This window comes from Lycorma delicatula, chromosome 3 (assembly GCF_047948215.1).
Source record: "Lycorma delicatula isolate Av1 chromosome 3, ASM4794821v1, whole genome shotgun sequence".
NCBI lineage: Eukaryota > Metazoa > Arthropoda > Insecta > Hemiptera > Fulgoridae > Lycorma > Lycorma delicatula.
The window spans coordinates 29,133,154-29,152,707 of NC_134457.1; the positions used below are offsets into that span (position 1 = coordinate 29,133,154).

Sequence of the window (19,554 nt, forward strand, 5' to 3'; positions counted from 1 at the left end):
TGTAGTATTTAAAATAATAATTAGAATTCAATACAAACTTGTTATTGTAATTATTGTATTAACGATTAGAATATAATTTTTGTAATTTAAATAGAATTTATAGTAACGATTTTCTTAATCATTTAGGTTTATCGGTTATTCTATAAATAGAACTTTCATTAGATATATGCTGTCATTTAACATATCATTTAAAAAGCTTAACAATTAAATTTAACCTTACGATAAAAGAGATAATTCTATTTAAATAACTTGTAGGAATGGCGTTAATATTATACCTACCTATTTAGCACAAGCCACAAATACATTTTTTCAATTACCAGTTTTATTTATAAAGTGTTATTGATCCATAAAAATTAACTGCATAACTCACAAATTAATAAATACATAGACACAACAAACGATAAGAGAAATAGCTCTAACAAATGACGTGATTCGCTTAAAAAAATTATTTCTAGTGAATTATTACAGATTCTTGTTCAAGGTCTAGAAGACTGATAGATAAACATGCATAAATAAAAAATTTTCTTACACAAATTATTACAAATATTTATAATTTTTAATAAATAAATAACATTTTTTTTGTTTGGTGCTTTTATTTACAGTCGCATCAACAATTAGTCATTAGCGACTAAAGAAACACTATCTATCATGTACCGTTACATAAAACAACAAAAATAAAGAACAAAAAAAAAACAGGAACAAGGAAATAGGAACAGGAACTTGTCTATGTACAAGTAACAACAACCGATACAAACTAAAACACATAAATCAGACAAAAACCACTAAACTGTATTCTTCATTCCAGTGTAGGAGAGAACCGTAACAGACGTTTTATACCTTCTTTCCGGTTTAGTAGAAATTTCATATCCGAACCCTGATCTTGGTTTTGTCGGATGGTTCCTAAGATTGGGCAATCAAAGAGCAGATGGTGCACGGACCATTTTTATGAGGCTTACAAGGTGACCTTGCAACCTTCACAGATCTTCTGAGGAGAGCCAAGAAGAGGCTATCACGATTAATCTTTTTTTCTTTTTTTTTTTCTTTTCTTTTCACTCTACTCCCCTGAGCCGGTCCGACTGGTTGGTATTGCGCCACCCAGGGGAGTGTCTAGTAAACTCTAACGAGCCTCTCCGCCTACCGGCTGAACGTCCGGCATTGCAGGTCGGCTCGCCGGTGTCAGCTCTTTTGAGTGATTTTCTGTTTGCCCATTTGGAAACCACGACATACCCACGACTACCCGTGGCACCGGGTCTTTTCTTACACTTCTTCTTCATCGGAACCTATCTAAATCCTTGGAGTCCTCAGTGGATCATTGAGAACGACACACCTCAGCGTGCCGTCTCTCACCACTGAGGCTGTATTCTACATACCCTATTCTACACTAGTAACCTAGTCGCCTTTCATCTATATCCTTCTCTGTGAATACTGCTACTATAAATTCCGTAACCTTCTTCCAGTTTATTTCGCTCCTCAACATGTGCTCTAGGACCTCTGCTGGGCTCATACCTATTATGCCACAGTTCTTCCTTTTAATTGCCCACCTCTCACAGCAGAAAAATGTGTGTTCTGCATTGTCAATTCTCTCACAGTACATAGATTCTGGACCTGGCCTTCTTCCAACACGATGGAGGTACTCATTGAAATTGCCATGACCTGTAAAAAACTGCGTGATATGATAATTTAACTCACCATGTTCCCTGTCTAAGCATAGTGCAAGATCTGGAATCAGCTCCTTCGTGCGTCTGGCTGGTCCATCCTCCTGACATCTATGTCTAAGTCTATCTTTTGCTTCATTTGCTTCGAGGCCTTGCGCCCTCTCGACTCTATTTAGGGCCATTAAGTCTATTGGTGGTACCCCAGACAACACGCACAACGCCTCATAGGAGACCGTCCTGTAAGCTGAAACAACCCCCAGCAACAGCCTCCTATGAGTACTAACCAGTCTGTTCAAATTTCTTTTAACCCTGACTGAGTGCCACCACACTGGTACTGCATATAACATCATGGATGTCACTGTGGACGCTATCGCCCTTCGCTTAGCGGGTCTTGGAGCTCTCTGCGAAGACATTATTATATTCAAAATCTTAGTCATCTGTTCATCTTTGGCACATATGTCTATTATATGCTGGGTGAACCGGCAATTCCTCTCATAAGTCACAGCCAGGTATTTAATCTTTTCGACCTCTGTTATTTGTTAGTTTCCAATTTGGATGGCCGGACGGTCTAAAATCCTCTTCCCTGTGAACATAATATATTTACATTTTTCTACTGGAGTCCCCTCTCTTTCAACCAATTATCTATCGTCCGTAACGTGTTGTTAGCTCTCTCTTGTACATCGACAGTTGTTTTACCCTTGATGAGTATCGCCAGGTCATCGGCATAGGCAATTACTTGTACCCCATCCTGATAGTCTAGTCTTAATATCCCATCGAAGGCCAGTATCCAGAGTAAGGGTCCCAGTACAGACCCCTGTGGCACACCGCCATAAATATTGAAACGTAGGCACTCACTCTGCGTCTCCACCAAGCATTCTCTATTTGAGAGGTATTCCGCTATCTGCCTTCTTAAATAAGGACTGATACCTTTTTCCACTAATGCCCTATTTATTGATTCCCACTTAATAGAACCGAATGAATTTTTTACATCTAAAGCTATGAATAGGGAAATACGCCTCGTTCTCCATGTGCCGCTCCTAGTATCCTTAGCCCAGTCGATCACCTTTGTCGCCGCCTGTATCGTCGAACGACCCTTCATGAATCCAAACTGATTTCCACTAATGCCTATTCCTTCCTCAAGTTCCTTAAAGATTCGGCCAGCGAGCATCTTCTCCACTACCTTCGCCATGGTATTTAAAAGACTCAATGGTCTGTATAAAGGTTCTCCATTCTCATTTGTGCCTTTTGGGATAAACACCACCCTAGATAATAATATTATCTAGGGTGGTGTAATATTAATTTATTAATAAAATAAAAATATATAGAAAATAGATCACTGAAATAGTATAACTAACAAGTGGCATAGACAACTGTTTAATAATATTATAACTACAATAATAATACAAATAAATTTCTATTTTTTAAGTTAAGCCTGGTCATAAATATAGTTTAACTTGCGGTTATAAAACTGTGAAAATAATTTATTGTACAGAATTCGTGCAGTTTTGTTTTGTTTCATCTTTTTATCACTTACGCAATAGTATTATTATTATTTCGGGTTCGAGTTCCGATAAAGCATAGTATTTTTTTACAGGCTACAGAATTCATTATCATCCATCAATAACTGATATTGGGCATCGACTTATTGTTATAGAATAAACAATAAGTACATCAGTAAAGAATAAACAAATAATTATTTTGGATGTACTATATCTGTTACAATAATACTCATTTAATATTGCTAGTCTATTCTATAGTTAATTAATTACGTAATAGTTAATGAACAATTTAGTTCATTTTACAAGTACATTTGAACATAACATTAAATTTCCATTTATAAAATAGGAAAAATTATTTATTATAACGTACCAAGAAATAAATAAAGATTAAGTAATTTTAACCATAAAAAATCTAATTCAGCAAATAGTGAATTTTTGTTTCCAATTCAAAACGTTCTGCTTCATTGCAGCAAGAGTGCCTTATTATATTTTGACGCTAAAAAAACGAAGTTAAGATTTCCATGGATGACCACATCAAGAAAGAAAATTTATACAAAAGAATACAGTACACAAATGAAAAGAATTTCATACTAGACATCTCCTAAGGAAGAAGGAACAGAAAGTGAAGTTTTAACTATGAAGAAATAAAATTTATGAAATAAGAAACTGGATTCCTGATTACTGATTCATGAAACTGATATGAGCATGATTGATTCATTTTTATAATTTGATATAATTATTTAAATAATTTAACGTAATAACAGAAGATGCAAACACTATAATAAAATATATATATATATATATATATATATATATATATATATATATATCCTATCTTAGGCCATTTTGTTTTGAATTAAATTCTCTACAAGTTTTGTTTAAAAGCTTTATATGTCTACTTACCCATTTAACAAAGTAATTCTACGACAAACAAAAAACAGGGGTTTTTCCCCAGATTTTTCACAAAATATTGCAGATACAGTTCTGGGAAGTATATAATAGATTTTTCAGGTCAAAAACCATAAGAAATCATTAATTATGCTCCTTAGTTAACGTCGTAAAAATTTCAGTACGACCTCATTTCACCACAGTAGCTGAAATCCGAGCGAAATCTTTCAGTAGCCGTAATTGGCAAACAAACCATTTTAGGAGATATGTTTATACGTACTTTTTCAATTATTTTCACGAGTAAAAAGAATTATGAAAGTTTCGGGAGAACTTTCATAAATACTGAGAGTGACATACTCTGTATATAAAGTATTGTTACGTTTCCGAAATTAAACGATGTTGGGGTTAGATTTAACTCGCAATCGTTAGGCGGCAACTGTTAAATTTAAACAAACAAACTGTACACAATATTTTCTGTGTTTAGATATCAACAGGACTTAGTGCTTTTTCCTAATCGTTTAGGGCTAGCATAAGTTCATAATTTAACGTTCATAACTTCTTTACATCCTGATACGTTAAAGAAGACACACATGTAAAATTTTTCGTTTTTCATTAGTTTTTTTTATTTTCATATAGTTATACCCGAAAAAACTCTAACATTATCAGTTCTTTATCTGTTAACAGCTGTTGCTGGATTGTATTTAACAATAATTTTGACCTACTGAACTTAGAATGTTCGAGCAATAGACAAACCACATCACGAAGTATAAATGCAGCTGAAGATAAGGGTTTATAATTTTATATTATTCTTATAAATATAACGAAAATTATTATAAGCGGTGAAAATCAGAAAAGTATTCGCGCTTAACAGTATTATGATCGACGTAATCAACCAAAATAACAAATTCCTTTATCACAGAACAAATATTTCTTTAAATAATAAAGGGATTAACTTATAACTTCATCAATGTGTAATATAACATTAACCAATAATACTATAATAAACTACGAATTTTAATTATTACCATTATAAAATTAATTTCATGGACAATTAAAACTATAATGTAGTGCATTGTCAAAGTCTTCAATAAAGTAAACCAAAAAAATAGCTACACACTCTTATATAATTGAGTAGAATCAACATAATTAAAAAAAATTAGAAACCATAAATATAGTAAATTAATAATTAAAATTATAATTTTTTTTAGAATGTGAAACCTACTTTAAAAGAGAAGCTTTCGTAATGTAAGAAAAAAAATGTAAATTTTAACCAAAGCTAACTTTTTTGAAAAAAGCTATTGTAGAAATGAAATAAAAAACAAAAGGAATCAGAATTAATAAAAAAGCCATACATTGTATTCGCTTTGCAGATGATATTGTGTTACTGGTGGAATCAGCAAGAGAAATGGATATAATGTTAGTAACACTATCTAAAGTACTAAGAAAACTTAAACTGAAAATTAATAAGGAGAAAGAAAAGATTATGATTGTAGAAAAAACAAAGGAAGGTACAAAGGCTGATACTAAATTAGACGGTAATGTTGTAGAGAACCGTCACTAGCGATAATAAATGTATCGCAGAAGTAAAAAGAAGAATAGCGCTGGCAAAACGAGCTTTCCAGAATAAAAAGAATATACTGACTGATAATCGTATGAATATGCAAATAAGGAAACGGTTCGCTAAAACTTATGTCTGGAGTGTTCTAACTTATGGGTGTAAAACATGGACATTTGGGAAAGCAGAAAGAGGAACACTGGAAGCAATGGAAATGTGGATTTGGAGGAGAATAACGAGAAAAAGCTGGATGGATAGGAAAATAAATATTCAAGTGTTAGCAGAAGTGAATGAGAGGAGGTCCTTGCTAAATGTTATACGAAGAAGAAGAAGAAGAAGAGCGAAATTGAAAAGACATGTAATACGATATGACTAGTTCTTCACGAATATATTTGAGGGCAAGGTTTTGGGTAAAAAACCTAGAGGTAGACCGACAGCAACCATCATCAATAATTTTAAGAAGAAATGGGACTTGGTTCATATAATGACTTGAAGAGAGAAGCGGAGATGAAAGTGACATGGCTAAATCGACAAGGCATAGCCTTTAGTGAATGATGACGATGAACCAAATTCAGACTTCCAGAAATTGAGATAAAACGAAAAACGAGATACACAGAATTTATTAACCTTTAATCTAAGGGTCGGCTTCATAAACCCGAGATTTAAAAAAGAATTGAAAAATCATTTTTTTTTTTTTACTTTTCATGTCGGAATTATTTATCTTTTTAATTTTTTTTTTGTTACTTATAATATGGATATATCTACAAAAAAAAGCTTGTTTGAAAAAACCGCTTGTAATTAACAAAAAGACAAGAAATCCGCACTTTAATAAAAATAAGAAAAGAAAGCGTATAAACTACAAAAGAGACTACTATCTAGGGTGATCTAAGATCTAAAAATTTCGGAATATGTATTTTTTAATAATTCAAGTCAGTTTTCTTGAATTTTGCTGAGAATATAATAAAAAATACATCACTCTAATAACCCACTAATACTAACCAATGATGAAGACAAAAAATCTTCACATCATTTATGTAGGCAACATGATTTCCTTTATAAACTCATTAAAATTTCTTCTATTAAAGTATTTCCTACAAAATAAATTTCTACTTAAGTATTCCTATTCTATAATCTTATTCTAATTATTCCTAACATATTTCCGTTACAGTTATGTATAATTTACTGTAGATATCTAAAAGAAAAAAATCTGATGTGGACACCACATGACTTCCTTGTACGCCTATTAAATTACATTTACACTTTTTTTTTTTTTTTAATGAAAAGTACACAAAATTTTATTTCATTAACTTCTGATATTTTTTCATATTTTTTTTCTTTTTTATTGTTATTATTGAATTATTATTTATTGTAATTTTTTTTTACAATCAGAGAGAGCTTAATAATTATTAATAAATCAATATATTTAAATTAAAATAGGTAAAAAAATGACATGACATCTGATTCGAACCGATGTGCCTTCTCCATGTAAAATACAAATATTTCATTAATTAAAATTTTATTTGGCTGTAACTCTGGAACCAATGAAAATGTGTACTACTTATGTTATATCCTTGAAAAGCTCACAATGAGGCCTTATTATTACAGTTAAGAGAAAGTTCGAAATCGAAATGTCTTTGGATTTTGAGCTTTTTTGGACACTTTTGGTTCAGTCGATTGCAATCAAAAGGGGAGCACCTCCCCTTCTGATTGCAATCGACAGATGTAACAGTCTAGTTGTAACATCTAGTCATGTTGTAACATCTGCACAACTAGATGTTACAACAGTCCTAAATTCAAAATTTCAACATACTACGGCTAATCATTGTTGAGTTATGCGAGATGCATACGTACAGACGTCAAGCCAAAACTAGTCAAAATGGATTCAGGATGGTCAAAATAGATATTTCCGTTGAAATCTAAAAACCCAAATTTTTCGCGATCACAATACTTCCTTTACTTCATACAAGAAAGTAGAAATGAAATAATTCTAATTTTATTAAATTAGAATTAAAAATTTTTAAATACATATGAAAAATATGTATTTTTACAATTTATTAATTAAATTACATAAAAGTTAAGTACTTTAGCTTTGTTTACTATAATCTAATCCATTGTGTAAACAAAAATGATATTTTTAAAGCTTTTTAGCAAAATGTTGTAATATTAATAATTATCAATTTGTAGAAACGCTATACGATGAAAACATACCCATGTTGTAAGATACTACAATGACAATAGATCCATTGTTATACATGATGATGTGTGTAAATAAAGTGAGTTTACGCATGTGCTTCTATATTTTACATGTGACGCAAATCAACATCATTTCCATATTATGATACATTTAAACTCAAGGCATAAAAATAACCTTAAAAAAGTAAAAATAAAATAATTAATTATAAATGTTACAGGTAAGAAAATAAGATAAAACATTGATGTTTAAAAACAGGCAATGGTTGTGAGGGGAAAAGAAGAGAGAGAGAGAGAGAGAGAAGAACTTTAATCTTACCGTTACTGGTTACGGAGACGTGTTATATACCTTTCATTAATTAGGAAGGAAAGTATGCCCATAAGAGTAATAATGTCTGCTAATTTACCTTTATTTTACTGCTGCTGAACTTGAACGATTTTCTTCAAAACTTCCGAAATAAACTTTGATATTAATGATCTGAAAGTTATGTAACGCTGTACATTTAGAGTTCTAAATTTTTTCTAGAGCCTATAAAAATGATAATACGGTGAGAAAGTGCATTTTCCGGAGTCTATACCGAGTAAATTAAGAAGAAAGTAATACGAGTTACTATTAAAAAATATCAAAAGGATGAAATTATAAAGTTCATTATGTAAACTTAAAATAATCTTTTTCTGTTATTAGATTTTTCTTCCGACGAATTAGCACAGCTAAGTAACAAACTTTCGTACTTCACCAGGTATAAACTGAACGAGAAGAGACAGTGGGGACTGAACAGAGATCAAAAACACTGGCTGCACGTAACATAAATATAATAACCTATTTACACGTTACCAATAAAGTCATTCAAGATATTATAAAAGCAGAAATACAAAGTTTTCAATATTTATTTATTTAACGTAACATTTTAACGTTATATGGCCAAAAGTTACCAGGGAGTCACTTCGATTCCGGTAAAAGGCAAGTAAAGGGATATAATGGATACGCGGTACGGTGTTTCATTAAATGCAAATTACACAGGGTGATTTTTTAGTCCTGTTACCCAATTGTTAATGTTTGGTAATTTTTTTCTAAGAAAGGGAAATTTTGTTTTGTGACACGAATTTGGTAGCGCTACTCAACCGGTATAGATACGACAGTGTGAGTTGATTCTCCTTGAGCTGTGTGAACTTTTCTGCCGTTTCCGGTCGTGTTACGAACAGAATGTCTTTTATCGTAGAACGAGCTTTTATTCTTGAACAATATTTTGCTACGAAATCGTACGCGAGTGTAAAAGAATCATATCAAATTTCTAGGCTAGCAAACCGATTTCGAGAGACAGGTAGTGTTTGCGACAGAAAACGTAGTACTCGACCAACTCGCTTGACAGATGACCTTTTAGAGAATGTGAAAACAAAATTGATCAATTCTCTACGGAAAAGTTTACGAAACCTTTCCATGCAAGTCGGTTTGTCAAATTCGATGGTTTAGAAAGCTGCTAAAAACTTGAAACTGTTTCCGTATCGCGTACGATTAGTCCAAGAGCTTCAGCCTCCAGATTTTAACAAGCGATTGCAATATTGCCATCGGTTGGTTTAGGTCTCTCGTAAATGATAACGGAATCGAATTTTTAAACACAGTGTTCTTTAGTGATGAAGCATGGATCCATGTCGATGGTTATATGAACAGTCAAAATTGTCGAATTTGGGCGGTTAAAAATCCTAACGCTTTACAAGACAAATCTTTGCATCCTGAAAAAATTGGTGTGTGGTGTGCGATATCTCGTCATCGTATAGTCGGACCCATATTCTTCGAACAAACAATAAGTGGTGAAGTATACAGGAAAATATTGTGCGCCAATTTGTGTCCCTCCTGGAGAAGGCGGAAGACGTGAAGAATTCAGCAATCTTGTTTTCACATTCTCTAAAACGTCATCTGTCAAGCGAGTTGGTGGACGACTACGTTTTCTGTCGCAAACACTACCTTTCTCTCGAAATCGGTATAGACATTTTTTCTGGCGGAGGAACACCAACAAAATTTAATTTGATATGATTCTTTTACACTCGCGTACGATTTCGTACCAAAACATTGTTCAAGAATAAAAGCTCGTTCTACGATAAAAGACATTCTGTTCGTAACACGACCGGAAACGGCAGAAAAGTTCACACAGCTCAAGGAGAATCAACTCACACTGTCGTATCTATACCGGTTGAGTAGCGCTACCAAATTCGTGTCACAAAAAAAAATTTCCCTTTCTTAGAAAAAAATTACCAAACATTAACAATTGGGTAACAGGACTAAAAAATCACCTGTATTAACGAATGCCAAGTTATTGTCGAATAGGAACATTTCTTCTATTTACATAAGACGATCAGCTCTGCCAGGTAGATATTACTTATACTAGTCCTTGGCTCTATTTTTCACAATGTATGGGAGCATGTGGGGGTTACCTTTATGATGTGATGATTGAGGATAAAAACGGGTTCTCAGCACTTTTTAACGGATAACTTTTGGTTAAAGGTATGATAACCCAGATATAAATCCCCAGGATAGCGGTAGGCTTGCGATCCATCCCACAAAAATGTTAACCTTCCAAATCTTAACTATTTAACCGATCAAACCAATAAATCAAATGGGGCTTATAAAGTATTTTAACCTATTAAAACTTTATAATCTCGATTACAAATCGAATAAAGAATGACTGACGACCTTATGTAGGTCAAACAGAACAGGGAAACTTAACGAAAGTTAATTATTATCGTTAATAAAAAATAACGAATATCAATAACTTACGAAAGTAATTATTTTAATCAGAAAACAGAATGGGTGTAAAAACTATGTCTAGAGAATGATATAAAATCTTTGTAGCTGACGATGAAATTTGAAATTATAAGCCTATTTTTTAAAGTCACTTTAGAAAAACGCATGTTCTCATCAGATCAAATTTTCAATGATTGTAAAATATTTTTAAAATATTTACCACCGAATGCGATTGCTTAATTATATATTTTAAATATGCTTTATTAGAAAATAGGTCAAGAAGTGGTTACTCGAATAGATTTTACCTCTCAAATTTTGAAAGAAATATTCGAAAATCTATTTTCAATATAATTTAACATTAATGTGCGATTTATAATTAACAGAATTTTTAATCTTTTTTTTTAATAATGAATTTTAACCTAGATAATAAATAGTAATTTAATTTTAATTAATTATTCCGATTTCCACTATAAACCAAGATAATCAGAACTAGAAGGAGTACTTTTATCATATAAAAACTCCAATAATATATAATAATATTGATACCAATATTCATTCACAATAAATAAATTATAATTAGGAAAATTTAAACATTAGTTTATGCACGTTCATTTAATAGCATAAACTTTTATTTATTAATTAAACTCATAAAAATAACATTTTAATCAAATGTTAATGTCAACTTTCACATCCATAGAATGTTATATAGTTATAGAATGTTATATGATGGCCAAGGCTAGTATGTTCATTTTTCCAGATTCGGTTCATATTTAACATTGCCTTCCGGCCCAATATTATTCGCCATCTGACCTTTGTGCTGCACCCACCATTTTGAGTGATCATGGATCCAAGAAAGATGAAACCATCAATGCACTCGATGTCGTTATCATCAATCGTGACGTTGACTTTTTTACTGTAGTTGTTACGATTTTGGTCTTCTTGACATTGAGATGTAGGCCCATTTCCTCACCATCCTTCTTCAATCGTTTTATCAGTGCCTTCAGATCATCCTCTGATTCAGCTAAAAGCGTTTCGTCATCTGCGTAAAGGAGATTATTGATGTTGTAACTTCCCATTTTGACTCCGATGTTAGATTCTTCCAAGTTTAACATTTGCATAATCATCTCTGCATAAATGTTGAAAAGAAAGGGCGATAAGAAGTAGCCTTGTCTGACTCGTTGGCCAACTTTAAACCTCCCATATACAATGATCTGACGAGGTGAGTTAAGTGTGGTGGCACTCCCAGTTCATGTAACGCGTCCCACAGCTTCCTATAACCAAAGTAATCAAATGCTTTGGAGTAGCCGATAAAGCATAAGTAGATGGCTTTTTAATATTCGTGGGTTTTCTCCAGAATCCAACGCAAATTCGCAACGTGGACACGGGTGCCCTAACCAAATCGAAACTCAGATTGGACATCCGGTAGTTGAGCATCACTTGCCGACCTGAGAGGGTTCTGGATGACCTTATTGTTTACTAGTTGTATACATTAGGATAATAAAAGATATTTTTTATTTTTACATTACATATTTGAACGATAGAGCAAGTTCAGGCTCAAACAGGATATGTGCGGGATTATCACAGTGTTAATTTTCAAGATATTTTAACTTCTGATTTGCACAGAGTTGAAATTTTAAATTTGAATAATAACATTTCTTTTACTGTTTAATATGTTTTTCTTTTGTTTAAATTAGGTTAATTTTTTAAGTTTCTTTTTATTTATAAAGCGTTTGTTAATAAGTACGAATAAAATAAGAAAATAAAAAACAGAAAATAATCTTTTGACTAAAGAGAGGTTGCCACCACCCCCCTCGAATATTTTTGAAATAGTACATAGTCCTTCACTCCTTCTGATATAAAAATTGTAGCAGCTCTCAAATTTTACATAACAAGGACAGAAATACACAATCTTTATTATACTATACTTCTAGGTTATTAAATAATTATTATTACCTTTAGGTAAAATATAAATAAATTGATTTAGTGATAAAGTGATTTCACGGTTAAATATACTCATTTGTTTTTTTTTTTTTTTTTTGTTCATGCAGCAAGTTTGGGGTTCGTAATGCAAGGACAATCGTTAGGTTGGCCGTCACCCGTATTAAAGAAAATAGAACAAACAGGCGAGCCGATGGATTTAACGCCATCTGAAGAAGCATGGATGGTATCGCTTTTATACGCTGGGAATTTTATTAGTCCGATACCGGCTGGTTATCTGATGGATATGTTTGGACGTAAAAGAACCGCCGTAGTTCTTAGTGCTTTAAGTTTTATAAGCTGGATCCTCGCTATATTTGCAACAAATGCAGAAATGCTGTACATCTCTCGTTTTTTAAACGGTTTATGGAGCGGTGTAGCGACGACAATATTACCGATGTACTTTGGTGAGATCTCTGAACCTTCAGTGCGCGGAGCCTTAAGCACTTTAATACAGTTAATGGTATATCTAGGTGTATTTTATGAATATACAATCGGACCATTCGTTACGTATAAAACTTTAGGTATTTTAACTGCGATAGTACCGGTTATATTTTTTATTTTATTTCTTTGCATGCCTGAATCTCCATACTGGTTTGTGATGAAAAATAACCACGAGAAAGCGCAGAGATCATTAGAATGGTTACGTGCTGGAAAAGACAAGAGCGAAGTAAATACCGAATTACGGGCGATAAGAGAATCCGTACAAGAGCAAATGAAAAATAAAAGAACATATAAAGATCTAATATCGACGCAAGGCCACCGCAAAGGATTGATAATCGTTCAAGTCCTTTCAATACTTCAGAGGGCATCAGGAATAAGCGGTTTGATGGCGTACACGTCGATAACGTTACCGCCGGAAGGATACGATCCGAATACATGTGTTTTAATTATGGGTGGAATATGGGTAATTTCTGTATTTATTTCCACCTTACTAATAGATAAACTAGGAAGACGACCGTTATTGGCTATCTCTACTCTCGGAAGCGGCCTCGCTATGGGAATGAATGCCGTTTGGTTTTATTTGAGATACAAAACCGATATGGAAATAGAATCTACCTATATTATACCGGTCTTAGCTCTTTTTACATACGGTATTTTCTTTTCTATCGGACTCGGTCCTATCGCGTCGACAGTTCAAGCTGAATATTTCCCCAGCAACACAAAAGGTATCGCTTCAGCGATAACATCGATTTCATTAGCGCTTACATCATTTATTATGAATAAAATATATTTACATATAAAAGAAGAAATAGGTATGTATTTTAATTTTGTAATTTTTACGATCTCGTGTTTTCTTTGTTTTTTGTTCGTTTTGTTTTATGTGATAGAAACAAAAGGAAAAACACTCCAACAGATTCAAGAGAAACTAGAAAGATAGATTAAAAATATTGAACCGAATAATGGACAAAGTAAAACAAATTAACGATAAAAATACTAATTGCTGGAAGGGCATTAACCTGTGAAAATTTTTTTTAATTTTTATAATTCAAAACATTCCAAAAAACGTACTTTAAATGCAGTCTCATTTTTACGTGATACTAAAGAAATGCTTTATGAATATAGTGAAAGCTATATTAGTTACAGCAGTGAAAAGTTTTTTCTTAAGTTGAAACACAATTGCTTTAACAAGGTTGCATAATAAGAAGACTGCAGTGTGATATTAAATGCACAAAACGAAGAATAAAATATATGATGTGTATGATTTAATATAATACAATTATATATATATTGCATTATTATTGTGGTCTATTAGTCTGTACTGTTAAATTCACTGTATAATCCAAGGATGGAAGCGAAGCACGTAAATAAAATGTATTTTGATCCATTTGATGCTACAAAAAAAAGTTAATATAAACAATTTGAATTTTATTTTTTTTAGACATTGCATTATTTGTTGGTTTTAAATAAAATAATTCGGTCTGTTTTAAAGTAAACGTATAAAATGGTGTGCAGTTAGGTAAATAAAATTTCAATGTAAAATTACATTGAAATAAAAAAAAAAATTAAATAATTTTTTTTTTAAATTTATGATCTCTACATTTATAAATTCATTAGAAAAAAAATATTTTCAATTAAAATGAATAATAAAAGATAAAGATTTAAAAATGATTATTTTTGTTTTTTTAATGCGGAAAAGTGCCCGGCATTACATGATGAGAAAGGAAGCAATGATATTTTAAAAATATTTTAGTTTTCGAGTTAAGAAAAATATACTGGTCTATAAATAGATAATTTTGACTATGAAAATGTACCTGATAGTGTAATTTTTTAAATAAATTAATTTTAATATTACCTAGTATTATTTATTCTAATTACAGTATGTAGTTTAGTTAATTGATGACAATTTTTGAAAATGGCTGTATTAAGTATTGTAAGTAATAAATTGTAAAAAAAACACCGATAATAATATTTCACTTAAGACAAAAAAAGTATAAAATTATTTTTCGTTTAATTTTAAACATCATAATTGCTTAGTAAAATGTTGCAAGATAATTAAAATTTCGAAAAATTTTAATGTGCTTGATTTATTCCGTACGTTAACATTTTTATAAAATAAAACCAAATCTAATATTTCTCTTTTTAACTTTACAAAGCTTCTTCATGCCAGCTATAATTTAAAAATAACTATAACGCAATTTTTTAAAAATAAATGATCACTTTGATTTTCGGTTGACTATTAATAAACAAATTTGTTGTAATGATAGTGTAATAATAATAATAATAATTTTTTTTTTTTTGTTAACCAACAAATCAATTGTAAAAAAAGGAATATATAGTTTTTAAATTTATAAAATAGTGGAATTTTTATTATAAATTTATTTAGAGTATTTTAATAAAGTAATGGTATTTTTATATCACAGACATATTATAAATAGATAACTTCAATTTATTATAAAAGTGTTGAAATAACGATTTCAATGAATTTAAATTAAAAAATTACTTCAGTAAATGTGTTATAAAATTGCAGATTAATTTTGTAGATAAAAGAGGAATGATAAAAGGGAAACATGTTTTTATTAATAAAAACAAAATCTGATTGAAAATATATAATCTTGAAATATAAATGCAGTATCTTGCTCACTTAAGCAAAAAAGAGTTCGAAATAATTTATATTACATATAATAATAAAAAAGAAAATAATATTATTATCATTATTACATATAACAATAATTCTAATGAAAACCTAACAACAAAAAATAATAAAAATGAAACATTTAATTATATATCAAAAGTACTTTTACACCAGCACAGATTAATTATCACGAACGGTAATTACCGGAGGCTAAACAGGAAAAAAGAAAGATTAATTATCATGGAGTGCGCTACAGGGTCATGATTTGAAAAATCTATTTTAATTTTATTACACTCGTGGTTGAAGCGCACAAATTAACCTTCATCTCAATTTATTCTGTCACTTATATACTTTCCAGTACCTGATATGTGAACAAAACGAAATGGTACCGAATTTCTACGTTTGAGTATCACCTGCATTTTGGTGGGCTTTGAACATTTATTTGAAACAATAAATTCACTGGATTGAAGATGACAATAGAAAACCACATAGCTCCTTAATAAGCCCGACATCAGATACTGTTATTCTTGAGAAGGGGTACATTGCTTTTTCGATTCACGTGAGATTACCTAATGATTAAATCGCAGTGTAAAATATACACAATTACAACTAACTCTATTTTAATTATCGTTAGTTACAGTTTTGTGTTATAAAGGAATAAGAATATGATTTTGTATTTAATGAAATTTTGTTAATGCGGTTTAATTTTTAAAATGATAAAAAATATTTTAAATTTCCACAGCGGTTGGAAAAAGATTAGGCACAACTGTATTATTGGATTTACAAACTGAATATCAAAAGATAATCCTCATTGAATATTGCCGATCTCCGTGGCGGAGCGGTAGCGTTTCGGCCTTTCATCCGGAGGTCCTGGGTTCGAATTTCGGTCAGGTATGGATTTTTCATACGCCACAATATTCCATCTCCATATCCCAAGCACAAGCTTATGTGGTAGTATCATAAAAAAAAGTTATAATTCATTAGCTTTAACTGTTAAAGCGAAAGCAGACTACCAAAAACTGGAAATTACGCAAAACCAAAATATAAAAATACGATTTTTTTTCTACTAGACATGAACTCACAGTATTATATTTTATTGTCAATAAAGTTTTATTTTAACTTTTATCATAAACTGTACATTTCTGATACGATACAAAAGTTCTTTGCGTCAAAACTAATATGAAATTGGTCCATTTTCGGTTTGATCAACTAATGTATAAAAAACTATTTGAAAACACCATCACACAAAAATAAGATAAATATTATTTTCAATCTGTTAATAAGTAAATTCATATATTTACTTAAGGCAGAATCTTTGAAGTTAAAATTACTACTTATATACTATACAAAACATTACTGCAAGAATAAAAGAGCGCGAATATATAATACGCTAGAATATTTATCACAGTGTTATATTTGGGGGGGTTATGTTTTACAGTAAAACTGTAAAACATAACCCTCCCCCAAAATATAATATATACTCTCTAGTACAACATTACATCAATGAATTACACCAGTGATAATTTTAAGGCTGTTTTCAATAAAATTACCATCGGGTGACAGAAAAACGATCTAGCGCAATAGTTTTTTAACTGTATGATTTTTGATTCGAATTGTATCAAACTATTTTAGAAATTTACACACTACCAATGGATTGGTTGTATTATTAATCCGGCTAACTTACCTGTAATTCGTAGAAAATAATTAAAAGGCTTAAAGCAAACCACATAATTCATTACCAGTTGCGAAGTGAGAAAAATCTATCTACCTTCCTGATTTCTCTTCAAGTGCTGATAGTTCAGGAGAGGGAAATAGCATTAAAAAACATTAAAAAAAGTTGATATTAACTTAGTCGATAAAATTTACTGAAAGGGAATAATTCATGTACTTTAAGTCGTTTTAGATTTTAAATAAAGGTCTGCAGATTATACATTAGATCTAAGTATTCTTTATAAACCAATAAAAAGCTTCTTAAAGAAAAATGTAGACTATTAACTGTCTTCTAGAAAAACAAACAAAAGAAAAAAAACACTGCATGCAATTTTTATAAAACTTACTGGAGAAATAATTTGGAGAAATAATTCTGAAAACAAACATCTTTATTATAAAAGATGGAACATGATATTAATTAAATTTACGTAAATAAAGTAATATTTTTTATTATTGTACTTTTAATTTAATTTAAATGATGTATATTAACAATATTTCTTCTTAGCTTAAGTCAGTGTAAGAATAGCAAGAAAATTTATAATAAAGAAAGACTGTTCATTTTTAATTTAAAAAAATAAATAAATATTTATAAGCAGAACTTAATTTAAAACCCTTTCAAAAATAATCTATTTTCTTTACGAGTATTTTTAATGCAATTTAAAATATAGATACAACAATAAATAAATGTGTGTATTTTCAGGCTTAGGAAAAGTACTCTGATTGGAGATAGGCGGTCGTAGTTTTAAGTGGCTTTAAAGGTGTCTAGATTAACCCGCTGGGTTGGTGGTGAGTGCGTCTTCCCAAATCAGCTGATTTGGAAGTCGAGAGTTACAGCGTTCAAGTCCTAGTAAATCCAGTTATTTTTACGCGGATTTGAATACTAGATCGTGGATACCGGTGTTCTTTGGTGGTTGGGTTTCAATTAACCACACATCTCAGAATGGTCGAACTGAGAATGTACAAGACTACACTTCATTTACACTCACATATCATCCTCATTCATCCTCTTAAGTATTATCTGAACGGTAGTTACCGGAGGCTAAACAGGAAAAAAAGAGGTGTCTAAATAGCAAACTTTAAAAAAATCATAACTTTACATATTATGAATCCTGACCCCCCTCCTACGGGAAAGACACCCGTCTTGTGACGATCCCAGTCGTCACACCACCCCCTCCGTTCGTAGCCTGATGTGGGCATTACCGGAGGTCGTCTATTAGACCCTCTAAACATGATAATACAACAGACTCATCAGTTGGCATCTGTCTGCCTCGGCAGACATTTCTATATTTCTGTATTTAGACAATCTACAATCGCCTTCGTAGGTCTCTTCCAACCAAGACCACTTACCACAACTTACAGCCCTCAACTATCGATTTAACCGATTAGCGAAATCGCGATCCCTACGCCTTTAACGCAGAAGTTTTCACACAGAAACTCTTCCTATATCTAATTTCAATTGGACTATGCCCTCGGACCATTACTTGATTGAGACTTTAAACAGCAAAAATACTATCCTGAAGTGCTGATCGCACAGTTATCCTACAATTCAATTTGAGAAAATCAAGAGGACTTTTTGATTTACTTAGAAATAATCAAGAAACAGATTTCAAATCTAATAAGTCTCTTTGGAAAAAATATCGTATCTCTCTCTGCTCTATTTCGCTTTCCGAAGCGAAGTCAATGTCTACTCCCTCCCACACCGCAGTTTCATCCCAGAGTTCTCTATACATCCATTCCCATCCTATCAGCGAATATCTAAGCTAACCGAGGCTCGATGGCAAAACGCCTATCTTGGCGAAGTAAACATCCGAACGAATCCCTAGTCACCCGGGCTGCTATTTGACCCTAGCATTCAAATCGAAACTGTGGAACGGTTGAAAGTAATACCAAAGTGAAGGAATTAAAGACTTAATTCCTAAGACTTAAGCCTAAGACAGGCATTTCACTCCATCACTTATAATCCTGCCTTAGCGAGATCCAGTGGCGACAATTGCTGGAAGATATCAATTTTCCGACAATTTGCGCAATATTTAGCTGAAATCCTTTTAGACTTAATTTATTAAACATTTATAAGATAAATAAATTATTAGTCGGGCAGGATTTGCCCCCAAATTAATAGAAATTAACTCGGATATTAAACGCTACATATTTAGTAATATTTCATTAAGAAATCTCAGTGCAATCTTTTAATATTATTTCAAGGACAGTCTACGAAAGAAAGGTATTGTGTTTTGAATATCTTATATGTTTATAAGCAAGTACGT

General features: G+C 31.5%; 1 protein-coding gene across 1 annotated transcript in view; it reads left to right on the forward strand.

Moving 5' to 3' along the window:
* The window catches only part of LOC142320830 (uncharacterized), a 214,989-nt gene extending 197,319 nt beyond the window's left edge, over window positions 1-17,670 (forward strand). Inside the window, exon 6 of the mRNA XM_075358806.1 lies at window positions 12,576-17,670. Coding sequence (XP_075214921.1) covers window positions 12,576-13,885 — 1,310 coding nt within the window. The 3' untranslated portion in view covers window positions 13,886-17,670. The remainder of the gene's footprint in view (window positions 1-12,575) is intronic.
* Window positions 17,671-19,554: the final 1,884 nt, after the last annotated feature.